An 18,964-nucleotide genomic window follows, 5' to 3' on the forward strand; every position below is an offset into this window, starting at 1 on the left:
AAATCGAAATACTTCGGATTACTTCTTCAGCAATGGTATAAGTGTTGAAGAAGTACCTTTTTCACTTGTTTTGACTATAAAAACTCTTGACAGTATACAGTAATACAAAATACACGTTAAAAATACATTCTCTGAAAACCTAAATATCTTATGCAGTGTTGTTTCTAAAACAAGATAAATCAAATTGATCTTGTTTAAAGGATTTTTAGATATTTTTACAGGAAAACAATATAAAAATATTATCAAGAATATGATTTTTGCCCTAATATCAAAGGTCTTACTAGAAAAAAGAAATTATGATCCAACATTAATTTTCTTGATAAAAAAAAAAATATGATGTGTCTGGTAACATGTGCATGTAAAATGGCTAGAAATAGCATTTTAGCTTAGCGTAAAGCTGACAATTTACATAAGCTTTATTTCTAATTCTTCTGCTCCAAACTTACTTCCAGAGGGGTTACCAGGATATCATGTTTGGGGGGGCAACATAAACAATTGAAAAAATCGGCGCAAAATTAAGCTATATGACAGAGGCATCTTGCATGGAGGGTGAATGACAAGGTGCCTGTTTTTTAATGAGCCACTTATGCATTTTTTTATGTTTAATAAAAACTGGTCTAATTATTACATCCAAAAGTCTACTTCATTGACTTCAGTGCCAACTTCATTGACTAGAGACTAGCAATTTAAGTGACTAGCAGGTAGCTAAGCAGCCTGAGCTAGGGTATGTTACCCAACAAATTATTAGCCTGCAAAAATGACAAAAAAAAGTGCAAACAAAACTTAACTGTTCAAATACAAAACTTTCCTGAAAAGCTTATAAGTACACACTAGCATTAAATGAGAAAATAACAAAGTTGTGAGCAGTGAGCCTTGTAACACGAGCTGCCAACAGATTCAAAATATATTTCGTCTGTGTGCAGAGTGACTGTCTGACTGTGACTACTGCGCACTCTGGTTGTTGTGATCCGGCAGCAGACTGACACACACCCAATAACGGCCAATAGAAAAGCAATAGGCTAAATTGTTTTTAATGAATGTTCTAGTTAGGACTGTTCGTTTTTTATTTAAGGGGCTACTGGAGGAGTTTTGAGACCTATAGTCAAAATAGACTTAGATAAATGTATTTAATTAAATACTGCTATTTTTCACAGTCTCATTTTTACTTTAAGACCGGGGTGAAGCAAGGAAAACTAAAATTTACCTCAACAAGGCGGGATAATGAACGACTCTAGTCTCATTCGTGGAGGTGGAAAAACAAGTTCTTTGTGAAATGCAAGATTTATTGTATTCAAATTTAAATGCAAAAGAAAAGGTATGAGTCTGCTGTTTTTGTCAATTTTAAGTTTTAATTTAAAATGTTTGCGATTTTAATATAAATACATGGTTAAATATTTTTCCACTTAATTGCTCGAGCAAATTAATATATACATCTGTATAGAAGTAATGCATTGAATACGTTGATTAAATTGGGTTTTAACGTGAATACGTCTATTAAAGAGTGTATATGTGTACAAAGAGAATCGCAATGCAGACAAAACTTTTTTTTTTAAATAAAAGTTGTTGATAACTTCTGGATTTGAAATAAAAAAAATAGTGAGTATGCCTATGTGTTTCTGGTACAGTACAGCCGCGGATCAGTTAGCCTACAAAGTAACACAGCATAGTGAAAGCATCTCGCGCTGCTCGTGCACCGCATACAGTGCACTGCGCACTGCTTTCTCATCGCCGCACATTCTATCAGCTGCAGTTCTGGTGCCTCGATCAGTCCCCGAAAACTCGACGTACATTCACATCATATGTTAATGCAGCGGTAGAGTTACACTCACAGGACACTGCACTTATTCGCAATCACAAAAGTTCATTGTTGCTCGTGCTTTAAAGCTCTGCCAGGTAAACATTTCATTGGCGTTCTGTTCTGACATAATGCACTTTTTCTGAGCGCGTATGTCGAGCTCGCGCGCACTGTGAAACAGCGCCAAAACTGGATTTTTGTTGTGTCAGACCTCACTCATCTGCTAGCGATGGAAAAATATGCACAAAACAATCCACTTTTAAATTGTAATTTATCATCAGATGGACAGATTATTTCTCAAATTCTCAGGGGAGGCAGAGCTTATCCTAGGGGAGGCACTGCCTCCCCCAGCCTCCCCCTAGATATGCCCCTGCTTACTTCTCTGTCTGCTAAGTATAAATGTAACGCATCATAAGAAAGTGTTTCACCGCTGCTTAAATGCTCTTTGGATTGCATCATTTATACGTATACATTTTTCTATCTGAAAGGACTAAATATTAAATGAAACAAATGACAATAAAATGCAAAGTTATCTCTTCAGTAATTTAAATATTTTTTGAATGTAACTTTTCTAATTACCATTGAATTAATTTGTAACTGTAGTGGAATACAGTTACATATATTTTGTATTTTAAATACGTAATCCCGTTACACCCCAAAATATATATATACTCAGAGCAGAGGTTTTAATGTCTGACAGTCATCAACTTGAAAAGTAATATTGATGCAGAGCTATGCTGTAACAACAGTGCATAAAAAGACTAATCCTAAAGCATTAAAGTAGCAAAAGTTCTTGCAAGGGTTTTACTGTGTTGAGAGTTATTAACTTTTAAGAAAAAACAGGCGTAGTGGGCTAAAGCACATAACTGTTAATCAGAAGGTCACTGGTTCGATCCCCACAATCACCACAATTGTGTCTTTGAGCAAGGCACTTAACTCCAGGTTGCCCCGGGGGTATTGTCCCTGTAATAAGTGCACTGTAAGTCGCTTTGTATAAAAGTGTCTGCCAAATGCATAAATGTAAATTTAAATCTACTAGTCCGTTTTTGGACTATTAGTCAACCACCCTGGCACAACCCTAATTTACTCATAAGCATTTATCAAAAACTAAGATTCCAGATCCTCTAACTTTTGAATTCTCAGCACTAGCATTCATGTTTTAGGGAAGTTCAGGGTAGCATGGAGATGTGTTGCCCTCCTTACTACATAGCAGTTCATGGTTGCTCCTGGTCGTTATTAACATGCTGGATGTTCTGTTTAAAGATGAATATGCAGACTGCCCTGTGTCTGTGCAGTTATGTCACACTCCTCAAACACATACAGTTTGTACCTATGCTCTTTGTAGGCATACTGTTGAGTAACGTTATGGATCTTTTTTTAGGTGAGATTCTAAGGAGCAGCGCTGGGTGAAGCCCTCAGCACACATAGTGCACTTTTCAGGTGTCACACCTGTATTTGAAGGTAGAAAGAAAAGTGAGAGATGATACATATACAAACATACAGTGCTATATTGCACATATAAACTTACCAGTATGAGTTCGTACATGCCTCTTCAGGTCAAAAGTATCATTAAATCCATTTCCACGGTGCTCACAAGAGTATCTCTTCATTTTACTGTGGCACTTTATATGGTGTTTCAGCATTCATGCTGTACTTAAAAGTCTTCTGGCATACTGGGCAGGAGAATATTGATGCAGGTGGAATATCAGCTAACTTGCATACTAGTGGCATACTACCTGTAGTTATCTGAAAATGAGAGGGAGTAATTAAGGGAGATGTTAAGTAGAGAACAAAAAAAAAAAGGTTTACACCAATAGTTTAAAACAGGACTTTTCAAACATTTTGAAACCAAGGACCCCCAAATCTGATTCCTTTCAATTCAATTTACTAAAAAAACTGTTCCAAAGAAGGTTTATAGGAGAAAATCCCTCAAAGATACAAAACAAGTACAACTTATTCTTTCAAGTATGAATGTTGCAGGAAAGTGAGAACAACTGTCCACAACTATGGCTGTCAATAACCCCAATTAATCTTGTGATTTTATTCTTTAGAAAGCAGAATGTAACAGTTATACTCTCTCAGAAAAAAAAGTAGTTTAAAGGAATAGTTTATACAAAAATTTAAATATGTGAGCATTCTATTTTATGCAAGTGAACAGTGACCAGAACTTTGAAGCTCCAAAAACACATAAAGGCAGCATAAAAGTAATCAATACGACTCCAGTGGTTAAATCGATTACAAACGCTGGGGAAAACAGTACCCATGAGTAGAAGAGATAAATGTCAGTCTTTTATTAACACAAAGAGTGCTCAGCACCAGCTCAGATGAGCTCAAAATAATAAAACCAGGAGGGTGAGAGTGTGTTCTTCAGTAGGTGTTGTAGTGGAAGTCCAGAAATGATCCGCTGAAGATTGGTGAGATGCAAAGCAACGCCCAAGACTCAAACTCCCTGACACGTGGGCAGGTAATCCAAGGAATCCTCCTTGGGAGCAACCAACAGGGCAATCACAATCTGTGGGGTAAATGCCACATCGAGAACAGCGCAACCAACTCCACACTAAACAGGAGACAATCGTGAGTGGTACAGAAATACCAGCAAACAAAAAAGGGGGAAACACACAGGATGAAATATGGTGTGCAATCAGAGGAAGACAGGTGGAATGTGTAAGAAATCTATTACTGTAAACGACGCCTCCCCGGAGCGGTACCCTCCATGGAAATGGTGATTATGCTCTCCGACTCCACCTGTGAAACACTAGGGAGAGAAAACAAACAACAGAATGAACTGGTAAACGCTGGAGCCATGACAAAATCCATGTCTAAAAAAGTGGTATGATAATTGTGGTTGCGAAAGAAATTGTCACATTCCCTGTTTTTCGTCTAGACTTTTAACTTTCCTGTTAATTTTGTAGTCCTTTGTAGTTTTCTTTCATGATTGGTTTTCCCCTGATTGTTTTCCCCAGGTGTTCCTTATTTCCTTGTTTTCCCTTGTGTATTTAAGTCCTGGTTTCTTTGGCAGTCTTCACATGTGTTTGTTATGCTTGGTACTTGCTTCCCTTTGTTTTTGTTTTCTTTATATTCTTGGTTACTTTCTTTGTTTATTAAAGCTGTGTTTAGATCCTAATTTCTAGCCTGCCTCATTACAGAAATCAATTTTGAGTCCTTTTTAACTATAAATGTCCACTTTGACCAGCCCTCCAAAGTGCTCTCTTCTCTCCTAAGAGTTCTTTTTTATCTTATTTGTGCTTATCACCACCTACTGGCAGGGAGTAAAATTTATAGTAAAAGGACTTAAATATTGATCTATTTCTCACCCCCACATATAATATAGGTCTGAAGTCATGGATTTAGCCACTGGAGATGTAAGGGTTATTTTTATGCTGCCTTCATATGCTTTTTGGAGCTTCAAAGTTCTGGCATCCATTCACTTGCATTGTAGTCACTGGACATACAGGCAAGGCCATAGCCAGGAAATTACTTTTGGGTGGGCCTCAGTAAAAATGGATGGGTCAAGTTTTCACCCAATTTTTTTTTTAAAAACATTTTTCATAACAACAGAGAGGTGGCACATTCAAACAGAAATCTGAATTTATGCATTTTTAAACTATTTTATAATTAATATATTTGAAGTCAAACAATAGTGCCTAATATCCAGCCTTGGCGGCAGGCTTCGACTGATACTCGATCAGAAACATTTGAATCCCATGCTCACAAAGCAGCCATTCAAAATGATTACTCAGAAACGGATCTTATTGCATGTACGCCCACACAATTGGTTTGCTTCGATTGATCTGAAGGATGCATACTTTTTATATTAAATTTGTACAACACAGGATGTTTTTGAGATTCTCATTTGAGGGAACAGGGAAAATTCAAAGTCATACTCTTCGGACTGTCTCAGGCTCCTTGCACATTCACAAGGTGCACTGATGCGGTTTTGACTCCTCTGAAACTGAGCAGTGTGTGCATCTTGAACTACCTCGACGATTGGCTGTTATTGGCACATTCAGAGGCTCTGTTATGCCAGCACAGAGACATATTGCTTCAATGTGTGAACTGGGTGAAGAGCACCTCACAAGCGAGCGCGTTTAGGCCATTCTACGGTGTCTGTGGGGAGAGCACTTACACTGAAGCTGTTTCAATAAGCATTGGGGTTTATGGCGGCGGCATCCGACGTCATTGCATTAGGTCTCTTACATATGAGACCTCTTTAGTGCTGACTCAATCGCCGTGTTCCACGACATGCTTATGCCATGTGTGCATGGGCATCACTATATCCCGTCGCTGAATAGCTGCTTCAGCACCTTGGACAGCTCCTGCCTTTTAACAGCGAGGTGTCACGCTGGGGTAGATTGACAGGTGGAAATGGTGAATACAGATGCTTCCAACACAGGTTGGGGGGTGGTGTGGGATGGACACCTGACTTTCAGCACATGGACAGGTGCAAAGAAAGTGTGGCACATCAACCGCCTAGAGCTATCGGCTACATTCCTAGCCTTAAAGGCCTTTCAGTTAGAAATAGCGAACTGTCATGTCCTGGATCACTCAGACAACATGACAGTTGTTACATATATAAACCACCAAGGTGGAATTCAGTCACCTCCACTTTTGAGACTGACATGTCACCTCCTCCTATGGAGCGAGCATCATCTCTCCCTGTGAGCGACATATGTCCCAGGCCATCTGAAAAATGGTGCAGACCTATTGTCACACCATGGGGTGATACCGAGTGAATTCAGACTTCATCCTCAAACTGTATTAAGGATTTTGGGAAATATTCGGCAAAGCAGAAATCGGTCTATTTGCCTCAGTGGGGAATACCCATTGTCCCCTCTGGTACACAAAGTCCCAAGCCCCTCTGGGAGTGGACGCAATGGCCCACAAATGGCAAAATGCAAATATGTGTTGGTGTGCCTGATTCACTCTGACGCTGGCTCTGGCCTCAGTAAAACGAGTCTGTGACCTGCATGCGCTGTCAATCAACATTTCATGTCTGGAGTATGGCACTGGTCTTTCAAAAGCCACTGTCAAACCCAGAAAAGACTATGTGCCTAAGGTCCTAACCACACCCTTCAGAGTGCAGGTGGTTCACCTTCAGGCCTTCTTCCATCCTCCATTTAATTCAGATGAGGATGAGGAACAATATGTTATGCCCTGTGCAGGTGCTACACGCATATGTTGAGTGTACACACCGTTCAGACTGGCTGATCAGCTCTGTGTATACTATGGAGGACAAAAGAAAGGAATGTCCATCTCTAAGCAAAGACTCTCTCACTGGATTGTTGATGCAATTGTCCTGGCTTTTGAGCCGCAATGTTAGACTTGTCCAGTTGGTGTTAAAGCACACTCAACTAGAGGCATGGCCTCCTCATGGGCATGGATGAATGGTATGTCCTTACAAGACATGCAGTATGTTTTGCTGCAGGATGGTCTTCTCAAAACACATTCGCAAGGTTTTACAACCTAGACAAGTCCTCTCTGTTTAGAGCGCTTGCTAATGAAGAAGGCACTCCCCAAATGCTTTAATAAACAAAAATGTCTCGTTCCCTTCCTCTCAGAAAACCGAGGTTACATACGTAACCGAGACGTTTCCCCCATTGTAATGAGTGTAAAAGACCAATAGGAATCAAGTTGATGCAAGTTCAATGCAAGTTGATAGGCCAAAAAGGCGCCCACCCCCTTAGCCATTGTATTTTGAGATTGTTTTTGGCTCCACATATGTCTTGTAATATGTTGTTATTTAATATGTATGTAATAATATGTAATATGTAAGTTTTCAGTGATTATTCTGTACAAATGTTATGTTTAATTTCAGATTGCAATACTAATTATGTAACTGTTGCACAGTTTTAGATACGCCCGGCACAGTTATATTTCAGCATTGTTCAAAGAAGAAACCCTAAAAATGGCTAAATTTGCGGGTCATCCTTTAATATTAAAGCATTTGAGTGAATTATATGGTGATATGTTACCAGAGGTAGAAAAAATAATTAAGAAAAATTATTATTATTGTATGTATCTCTATGTGTCTATATGTGATTAAAAATGTGATTATTGTTCACATAAGGTAATGAAAGTGATATTGCAGAGTAATATATAGTTGAATAGCCTATGCTTTTATTATTAAGAAGGCATGTTTTTCACATTAAGAGGAAAACAAATGTAATTAGTTAAATAAAGACGCTGACAAGTCATGTCTGAGGAAAGCCACTCATTTGTGTGTTGTCTTCTTTTCTCCTGATTTCTCAGGCAAAAATAAAGCTGTCACTCAGGTCCTATGCCTGGGACCTGTAACAAATGCGTGTGCTGAAGTGCGCGTCTATTAATGAATGTGAGTAACCTGTTCAATTAGACTAGTAAATGATAACTGTCAGTCACAGAGTTTGTTTCAAGTATGAATATGATGTTTAATATGTCATAAAGCTCAAACATCTGTTAACGCTCATGCTTGGTTGCATGCTCTGTTAAACTCATTTGCCTAATAATTGCATTCGTTAATTACTCATACTTTCTTGTTTAATACTATATTTTATATAACACGTTGTATATTTCAGCATGTTATTATCACATTAGTAATGTGATTCTCTACTTATTTTAAGTTTATGCAAACGATGTCTGTGCTTCGCGTTCATATTATGCAAATTACTGTATAGTAGAATGCGCCTTTCTTAATGTGCATTTGCCATATATAACCGCTAGATGGCAATATTGTATAATATTTCATTGTGACTGAGACAGGTTTATACTCTATTGGAATTTAATTTAATATTTACCTGGGATTATGTGGACATATTTTATTTATGTGAATAATGTTATTGAATAATGAGAGACATGAGAATTAATGACTCTCTTTATTTCTGTACCTATTGCAGAATAACACACCCACACACATATGTACATTTATATAAATACTCACACAATGATGAACACAAATCTAACCTGTCAAGCCTACTGTACTGCTGTTGTGTTTGCTGTTGGGATAAATGGCTCAATAAACCTCTTTTGAACTGAATCTGATCGAAGATTGTATTCTGACCGACACCCCAGATGAAGACTAGATAATTACTACAGTCCTACTATTCAATAACCGGTATTTAGTATTACATACTTTCATGCGCCATCTTGATTTTATGTTTTCATAAATAGATAAATAAATAAACATGACAGTCATTTAGATTTATGAGTGATGGGTAACGGTTTACATGTAACATTTCACAAACTAAGCATTTAACATGACAAGCAGGCTGGACATAATAACCTTAAACCTGTATGGCACGTATTATATTCAAATGATGGAATATTTTTCCCATATGATTTTCAGAAATAAATGTTTTTAATAAAATTATAGAATTAGAAAATTTTATAGAATTGTTGCAATGTGGAAACTATGTACCACAATGGAAAATAGTAAAAAAAAACTATACTTAATTAAAAACAAATATAAATTGTTAATTGAATTAAACGAATATTACTTTAATTAATGTACTTATACAATTGTAACACCTACAAACTCCTATCAGGCTTTTGTCATGCGTCACTAAAGCTTACCATATCCTCTTTGTTGACCATCAAAAAGGAGCACTCTGCACGGTTGTAACCCTATCCATAAAACATTGCTGTGTTCATTTTTGTCTGAAAATAAGAAAAACTAATCATTTTTGTGTTATTTACGAATAAATGCAATTATAGTTATTACGGTACACTTTTCCAAATAAATTAATAAATGCAACAGACTAACAGATCCACAATCTATATATTAAAGGTATGTATATATATATATATATATATATATATATATATATATATATATATATATATATATATATATATATTTGCCATATGGCTACACCATACCATTCAGGAATTTTGCAAAAATGTCAGCCTTCTTCCAATTTTTTCATAAACTTTCAGGCAGAGTTTTTATACATTCTTACTCATTTTCCATTTAAAATGATTCAATAATTGGAGTAATATAAAAATGTCATTATTTATTATGAAATGATGTCCAATGAACATTTAACATGAAAGGAAATAATGTTTTTGTTTGTAGCATATGTGGAGGACCTTTCCATATTGTTATATGTGAAACGTGTTGTTTTCTATTACTTAAAAAAAAGAATCATTATGTATCTTCTTAAACATTCATTGTTTATCTAACAAAACATTCAAGTAGGAAAACAATAAAAAAAAAAGTGAAAATGTTTGGACCATTGATGCACCCGTAGTACAAAGAACAAGCATGGTGTCGCCCTGGTGCTGGTCAAGCAAATAGTCTCAGGGTCAAACCTCTCGGCATGTTTGGTAATATTCTAGTTCTTTTAAAAAAAAACAGTGTCCTTTGAAATTTCATGAGCAACACTTAAAACAAATCGGCAGAACACAGACCAGAAAACGAATTGTTGGTTATGAAGTCTTGGGGTTGCAGTGCTTGTTATTCAGAGCGAGGTCATGTCGAGCCTTTATTTCGGCTTATCTAATGACTGCTATTCATTCTTCATGAACTTTCATGTCTACATCAATGTAGTTTGTTAAAGTAAAAGAAATTGTGACCATCTTGAGTCCACTAACGTTGCCATTTGCGCAACAATCCAAAAATCGCCATTCCAGCCAGAAATGCACACCTTCACGTAACAGCTGTCGCTAAGCACCATGCTAGGAATTAAAGCATTGAAATATGGAAAGATATTGTGCAAACTTGTGCAATTTTAATGCAAAAAGTACAGAGATTGTAACAAATCCCAAACCCACAAACACAGTGGCAGCTGATTCACAACAGGTCCATATACTCCCAACAACTGCTACTCATAATAATATGTACAATGAGTGTAAAATGCATTAATGTGTGAAACATTTAAATAAATACATTTATGACTAAAGAATCTATGATATGATAGGTGTGGTGAAAAACAGATCAATATGTAAGTAATTTCTTACTCCAAAATATCCTTCCTGCCGAGTAGGCGACATGCACATTGAAAAAAAAAGTGGCAAAAATAAAAAATGAGAAGAATGTGAAAGTGTAGATTTACAGTAAAAAAGGACTTAAATATTGATCTGTTTCTCACCCACACCTATCATATCACTTCTGAAGACATGGATTTAACCACTGGAGTTACATGAATTACTTTTAATCTGCTTTTATTTGCATATACTTTTTGGACCTTGAAAGTTCTGGCGACCATTCACTTGCATTGAATAGACCTAATAATATTGTTCAGTAAAGGAGTTGAGTGATAAAATAAATCATAAATAATATGTAATAGTTTTCCATATTAACCAAGTGTTGCACAAGTGCCAAAATTGATCCCACAATTTTAACAGAAATTATAATAATGAGAATGACAGAGTTGCCAAGTTGAAGCAGTGACCGCAGAGACTTATACATTGTTTGTTTAAAATATGAAAAATATCAACTGTACCAGACCACATGTCCACATGTCATGCATCCACCATGAGCAGGAAGTGGGAAAGGGGTACTCAAAGTTAAACCTGACATTTTCTGATTTATTCAGGATTAAAACTATTTTTTTTTGTTGTTTTTTTTTGAGTTGATGCAAAGTGAGGACACAAATTTGATAGGCAGTTTTTTTTAATGGAAAATATAATTTTCTTTATGTATTGTTTGATATCTTACAGATCCCTACCTTTCATTTGATATTGATATATTTATGAATTTGTTGCATTTTTAAACACTTTGTTTAGCAGTTTAACATTGTGACCTCTTGCATTTGAAAAAATTCTAATAAAAGTATTTTAAAATATAAGTTAAAAATGCCCTGAGTATACACATTTCGTTTATATTTAACTTTTCCAGTAGTTTTATTGTTATGCATTTCTTGATTTTTAATATAAAGATGACTTTTGTATGTAAGACATGTTTTGTCTCTTATCTCAAAAATCAGTGCTTTGCTTGTGTTCAGCAGAATAAAGAAAGTCATACACATCTGGGATGGCATGAGGGAGAGTGAAATAATGAGAGAATTTTCATTTTAAGGTGAACTATTCCTTTAAGCTTGAAATTGATGATTAAATATGTCATGTGTGCTGAGACTGATTAAAAACATATGCTCCTTTTATATTTTTGTCATTTATTTTTATCTGAATTATGACACATAGGCCTAGTCATACCCTGTTACAGCTCATCTCGATCTTACTCACACTGTTCAAATTATAGTTGTCACATCAATACTTTAGTTCATTTGTCTATTCTACCCTATTTATTCAATATCAGTCTCAAATTACCATTAGTATTGTTATTACAGTAGGCCTGTACCTTGAGGCAATTTATGTGTCATTGATAGTTTCTTCATCTGTGCCATAATTGCAGTGCAAACAGTTCACCAGTGCGTTGCTTCGTGATTCACTCTCAACCAACTGATGTACAACCAGTTCTACAACGGTTAGCTTATTCATAAATAACTAACCTATACGTCACTTGTTGGGCAAAAGATGTCTGAAATTGAAATTCGAGATGTGCAGGGTTGAACTGTGGAAGCTGCTGTTGCCCTTGAACCACTGATTTTGAACAAAGAGATGTTTAGCCTGATTTAATTCCTAGATTAATTTGAATTCAGTGAGTCATTTGGCGCTATTTGAAAGAATATGGCGTTATTTCTCAGGCGAGTACGTAGCGCAGGCGAGTGCGAGCCTTGCGCGCGCGTAATAGAGGCCGAGCGCGAATTGCAGCGCGCGCTTCAGACAATGTGAAGCTTCAAGATGCTTGCGCTGAAATGTCGTTATTCGACTAAAATGCCAGCAGCTGCGTTTACAGCAGAAACGCGATGTGTATCGATGTCATTTCGACGCTCTGCGTCGCATACGTAAGTTAACGTAACCGGTCGTAGGCAGCCAGACGACGATCATGTCTACTGGTATTGTTGATAGTTAACATCATGCAATCATGTATACGTCGAGACAATGTCACTGGAGACGACGACAGGATGACAGATTCGATTTGATTAAACAGTGTTAATTGATCTGGAATGTGGTAACACGATGATAGTCTATATTCAAACGGCACTATCACATGTAATGGCTGCAGATGTTATCACACAGTGAGATTGTAGATGAGCCGAGTTTAAGAAGCAAAAATAATATTTTTACGTCTGATAATTAACACATTGTCTCGTGCAATCACACCAGTGATTAAACATTAAGTACGTAGCGAGATCAACTGCTAAATTAAAATCTGAAAAAAGACTTGGGGAAAGATAAGGTGGCAACATGCCCCGTAAAATTATGCTAGTCCTATATCTATTATGGCTGTCACTAATGAAGTGATGTGAAATGAAAAGTGTCATCTGCAATAGATTTTCTTTATCGCGGATTGCAGCGTTGAGTGTTATAACGTTAATCAATCACCCACTTTCTGTTGAGCTTAATTAATGCAGTTTGGCCAATCAGAGGCATTTTGATTAAAGGACAAGTTCGGTATTTTACACTTAAAGCCCTGTTTTAAGATCGTTTCTGATGAAATAGAACGGTTAAGATTGAAAGATTGGTTAGGGTTAGACCACTAGGAGGTGCCTTCTGGCCCATATATATCTGCGTCTCATATTGACGCTAAAGGGTGCCATGTGCGTTGGTTTTATGACGCCTTGGTCCAAATTTTAATCTTAACCGTTCTATTTCATCAGAAACGATCTTAAAACAGGGCTTTAAGTGTAAAATACTGAACTTGTCCTTTAATCAAAATGCCTCTGATTGGCCAAACTGCATTAATTAAGCTCAACAGAAAGTGGGTGATTGATTAACGTTATAACACTCAACGCTGCAATCCGCGATAAAGAAAATCTATTGCAGATGACACTTTTCATTTCACATCACTTCATTAGTGACAGCCATAATAGATATAGGACTAGCATAATTTTACGGGGGCATGTTGCCACCTTATCTCCCCAAGTCTTTTTTCAGATTTTAATTTAGCAGTTGATCTCGCTACGTACTTAATGTTTAATCACTGGTGTGATTGCACGAGACAATGTGTTAATTATCAGACGTAAAATATTATTTTTGCCTTTTGGAATCGGCTTTCAAATCTATTTGGCTCAAAAATCTCACTACAATGGGCATAGCACCTGTAGTATGAACGTGGTTGACAGTCTAGGTCATTTATATGTAAAATAATCCAGTCGCCCTCTTCCCAGACATTTCTAAGATACATTTGACATATTTAACATCAAAACAAATAAAACTGTTTACCTGAGATCGTCGATTCTGCGGATCCATCTCGGCTCGTCTTGATTGAATTGAATCGTCTTGATTGAACACATGAACATGTGCGGTTCAATATCAACCAATAAGATTCCATGTACGATGTCGCGTTTTCATTGGTCAGTCGTTGAAGCCTTTTCTGATTGGTTGTTGCCGTTTTGACAGCGTTTATGCCAAGAGCAAAGAGAAAGAAATCGAAGAGAAGAGTACTTGGGCATGCGCGAACGCACGGGACACAGTCTAAGCACAAACACGCTTACTTTAAGCGAAGAGGAGAGATTCGCGATTGCAATGAACACGTTTTAAGTGCAGGCATATTCTCTGAGCGAGCGCAGAGAAAATTCTTTCAAGAGCAGCGTGTATCTGAGAGCGCGCGCCCAGTTCCCGCGCGCGAGCAGAGGGATTCGCGCTCGGCGCATTATATTCCGCGCGCGAGCAGAGGGATTCGCGCTCGCGCATAACATTAATGTACTTTCGCGCTACAATAATGCGCTCTCGACATTTGACAGGGAAATAACGCCATAGAAAGAGGCTCAGATATCACTTGCTTTGGGCACTACAGGCTCGAAGATAGTGTTCTAGGAGAAAAAGGCGCTAATTTGAAAAAATTGGGGAGGAGAGAGAGAGAGAGAGAGAGAGAGAGAGAGAGAGAGAGAGGAGAGAGGGAGAGGGCGGGGGAGTTTAAGAAAAGTTGTAGCACGTGTTTTGGGATTTTTCATCGTTCTCTCTAATGCTTATCATAGTTTAGTCATTTCTCTTGTGGTCTCGTTTATATTTTTACCATTCTTTCCAATGGATTTATCATAGTTTTGTAAAAAAAAAAAAAAAACTTCCACGTGCGATCTGTTTAGTTATATTGCAATTAATCAAATGGATTTTAGCGATCTTCACTGGGTTAAACATTATGAACTCACAGGATACAACCGGGTTTTATCAGGATGCCCATTATGAAACGCTGGGGGTCGACATGGCAATGAATCACAATGAAGGTAGAGAACCGTTTTATCGGAGGCGGAATTCCGAGATTTCCCCAGCATGGATGGATTCTGATGTAGCAACGGCTCGTTACGTACGTCAGGTGTGTAACTTCTTTGAAATGATAACTTCCCTCAAAATATAAAGAAATAATAATTTAGGGCTATTTTTAAGATTTACGCATTTTAATTTCGTAACAAAATTCTATCATATTGAATTGTGTATAGTAAAAAAAAAAAAAAAAGGTATTTCGTTTTTATTTTATTCAAGATCGCTCAATTCGATTTGATGGAATTTCGTTATGAAATTGAAAAGTGTAAATCTGGTGTTGCATATACAGTATTTTCAAAATGTCTGAATCAAGTAGAAGAATTTTGTTAATAAGTCAATTCTTTCAAGAGGTAAACTATTTTTCATCTGCTGTTTTACAGCTGTGTTTAAAGTTTGTATTTTTGCAGAATGCAGAGGCTACATCCAACCCAAATCTTGATGTAATTGCAACCAGTCCAGATCTTCAATGGCTTCTGCAGTCCTCTGTACTTTCCCAATCAGAGACTACCTTGGAAACACCGTCCCCAATGATACCATCCAGCATGCCTAACTTTTCCTGTTTGTCACAGAGCTCCAGTTCTGACCTGTCCAGTGAAGGAGCAGTGGTGGACAGTGCAGTAGGACACCCTCATAAACATGTGAGTTTCTGATAATTTCTGAGATTTCAATGTGCAATTTAGTGAAAATAGACTTGAGGGATTTATGTGACTCATTTATGGTAAAAAAAAAAAAAAAGAAAAGTAAAATGACTCACACTGAATGAGTCAGTGTTATAGTATTTTAGCGGGAATATTAAAGCGCAGACTCAAAAGGATGGATCACATTGAAATAGTGCCAACGGGTGAGTAACAGGAACAACATACTTGGAATAGGGCAGAATTACTGCAAGAGTATGCTTTCTTGTTATCAACCATAACATGGCAGCATCTTCACTTTATGCTTGGTCCATAAAGCTAATTTATGTCATACAAAGCTTTAAAAGTCTTCTTGTTTCCCAGCTTAATATACAGAGTCAGTAATAAACCATTTTGGAGTTGTTTCTCCTAAAAGTGTAAAACTGTCTCTGTGGCTTTATCAAATCATTCCTCTATTTGTTTGAGCGACCTATCCAAGCCAAAACAGCAACACTGACTCAACCAAGTTTTGAGCAGGAGTATCTGTTTACATCCAATAGAAAATGGGGGAAGTTTTCTGTAATCTGTTTGAAAACAGTTATTATGTTTGTAATTTATTTTATTGACACTAGTGGTGCTGAAACCACATACTTCAGCAAAAGACCCCCCAGCCTTTGAATATACACTTCTTCACCTTTCATAGATGTCCTTTGAGGAGCTAGAAAGGATGAGAATCCGCAGGGAAAGGAACAGAGTTGCAGCTGCTAGATGTCGGGATCGTCGGCGTGAGCTTCTAGACACATTACAGAATGTGAGTTTGAATAGACCTCTGCCCCATCAAGGTTTTTCTGTTATCATATATATGCTGTATAAATAGTGTCAGCTAATAGTACATCATATGATGTCTTGAAACGTGTGCTTTCCATTTCAGGAGTCAGATGATCTGGAACAAGTAAAGACACAACTGGAGGAAGAGATTGCTGCACTTGAAAGGGAAAGAGAGAAACTAGAGTTAGTCTTTGAGGCACATAAGCCCATTTGCAAATGCAATGATCTTAACCCAGAATAAACATGAATGCTGGTCATGTTTTGTGCTGAGTCTGCTGGTTCAGACCAGCCTTTTCTAACAAATATGCCTATATTAGTCAGCGAAATGCAAAAATATATTTCCATGTTACACTGAAGAACTTTATATTGCATTTATTTTTTAAAATTATTATTATTTTACTTTTTTTGGTAATAGATTCCACAGTTTCCACAGTTTCTTGTTGAAATATTTTGTAAACAGATACATTTTCATGCATGTAAAACTTGGAATAGAAACAGTTGTAATAGATTTCAGTCTAAGAATTAAGCATTTCAGTTGTTTGACAAATTTCCATCATACTGAATTGAGTCATCTTTAAATAATCAATATTATGATAAATAAAAGGGTATAGTTTACCCAAATATGAAAATTATCTCATCATTTACTCACCCTCAATCCATCTCAGATGTGTGTGACATTCTTTCTTCTGCAGAACACAAACACATTTTTTAGAAGAATATCTCAGCTCTGTACGTCCATACAATGCAAGTCAATAGTGCCCAGAACTCTTGAAAAACAAAAAGCACACAACAGTCGCATAAAAGCAATCCGTATGACTCCAGTGGTTAAATCAATGTCTTAAAAAGTTATTTGAAAGGTGTAAAAAAAAAACAGAAGTCCTTTTTAACTGTAAATCTCCACTTTCACAATCTTCTTTTGATTTTAGGCAATTCCATTCTTGCGTGTCACCTTCTGTTCAGGACTGGTCATAGTCAGAGTTTCATTGTAAAAAAAAAAAAAAAAAAGGACTTAAATATTGGTCTGTTTCTCACCCACAACTATCTTTCCACTTCTGAAGAAATGGATTAAACCACTGGAGTCTAATGGATTACTTTTATGCTACCTTTATGTGCTTCAAAGTTCTGGTCACCGTTCACTGGCATTGTACCGAGCTGAGATATTCTTCTAAAAATCGACTTATGTGTTAGCAATAGAAAGAAAGTCACATCTGGGGTGGAATAAGGGTGAGTAAATGATGAGACAATTTTCATTTAATTTTCAAGTATTTCAGGTTGATTAAATACTTAAATTCAAAATATGTACTTTTGTTAACGATCACTCACTTAAACACTTAGTTTGACGGAAATTCGACATGCAGTTGAAATTATGTTGATGAAATTTATGTAAATCTTAAACATATTGCCTGCATTGTTTTTTGAAATGCTCATCTAAATTTAAAAAAACTGTAATGTTAAAAAATTAGCTAATATACCACAGTCAGCCACGTTTATGTGCAAAATATGTTTCTTTTTTTGTCGTAAACCTTTTATTATTTATTTATTTAGCCAAAATGTTAATTTATTTCAAAGCAACAATTTACATTCACTCAAGAAACATCAATACACCCAGATATTAGATAAGCTTGTTGGCATTGCTTTGGGCTGGACTATTAAATATTTGACATGATGAAGATTGCAAAACTTTATTAACCAATTGAGATATATTTCAAACATAGCAATTATTTAAAAAAAAAAAAAAAAGTTATTTAAGACATTGTGCATGTTGTGACATGAGTTTAATTGTTTATCTGCACATTTTGTTATTCACAACAACGATTATGCACTTTACATTTTAATGCACGTTTCCTATATACATTTTACCTCCTCACACCATGGATGTCATTTTGTGACACCCATTGCACTTACCGTTTAGAGAATATTAAGACTTTAAAAAAGATTAGCCAAACTATTGAGAAAACCAGTACTATACAGCGTTTTGCTTATTCCATAGCAACAGGTGGCAGTAACACATAAGAAGACGCACAATAATGCAGCATGAACGCTGTAGTCGATGGAGGGCAATGTTCATAATGAATGTAGTTCAGCCAGAGCCACCCGAATGCGAGAAATTTGAAAGCATCCTCTTTTGCCATTACAAATTATCACATCAACAGTCAGTGCTCACAGATAATTCTGGTATTCTTTGTTTTTATTACTAGTTCAATTATTAACACAGTGCGAGAGAATGATATACATTTCGTGCGTGTCATGTTCAGTGCGCAGACGCTTGCTAGAGAGCGCTACCGACGCCAATAGACCTTTTTTTACAGACTGTGATGACGCATTTCCGCCTTATTTATCATCGTAAATCTCGCAATTTTTTTTATATGATACATTTTTTAAATATTGATTGTAAATGTATAACATTATTCTTTGTGTTATATTACCCTGGAATTAGTTTAAAAAAAATAATTACCAGAGCTGCGAGGGGTTTTCTATTACAGCTGCT

The 18,964-nt window shown here is 36.5% G+C and overlaps 1 protein-coding gene across 1 annotated transcript; it reads left to right on the plus strand.

Annotated features, from left to right (window-relative positions):
* The first annotated feature begins 14,899 nt into the window (after positions 1-14,899).
* Positions 14,900-16,822, plus strand: LOC127625227 (protein c-Fos-like). The gene is made up of 4 exons (XM_052100386.1): positions 14,900-15,086; positions 15,442-15,672; positions 16,352-16,459; positions 16,580-16,822. Exons 1-4 carry the CDS (start codon positions 14,913-14,915, stop codon positions 16,715-16,717), a joined length of 651 nt encoding a protein of 216 aa, XP_051956346.1. The 5' UTR covers positions 14,900-14,912; the 3' UTR covers positions 16,718-16,822.
* The last annotated feature ends 2,142 nt before the right edge of the window (positions 16,823-18,964 follow it).

Source organism: Xyrauchen texanus, chromosome 31 (assembly GCF_025860055.1).
Source record: "Xyrauchen texanus isolate HMW12.3.18 chromosome 31, RBS_HiC_50CHRs, whole genome shotgun sequence".
NCBI classification, from domain to species: domain Eukaryota; kingdom Metazoa; phylum Chordata; class Actinopteri; order Cypriniformes; family Catostomidae; genus Xyrauchen; species Xyrauchen texanus.

What these genes read in the sequence shown, in the direction of transcription:
- LOC127625227 (XM_052100386.1), top strand. Translation starts at nt 14,913, where the DNA reads ATGAACTCACAGGATACAACCGGGTTTTATCAGGATGCCCATTATGAA. An exon ending in CGGCTCGTTACGTACGTCAG is followed by an intron (nt 15,087 to 15,441) that starts GTGTGTAACTTC and finishes GTATTTTTGCAG; the next exon opens with AATGCAGAGGCTACATCCAA. An exon ending in TAGGACACCCTCATAAACAT is followed by an intron (nt 15,673 to 16,351) that starts GTGAGTTTCTGA and finishes CACCTTTCATAG; the next exon opens with ATGTCCTTTGAGGAGCTAGA.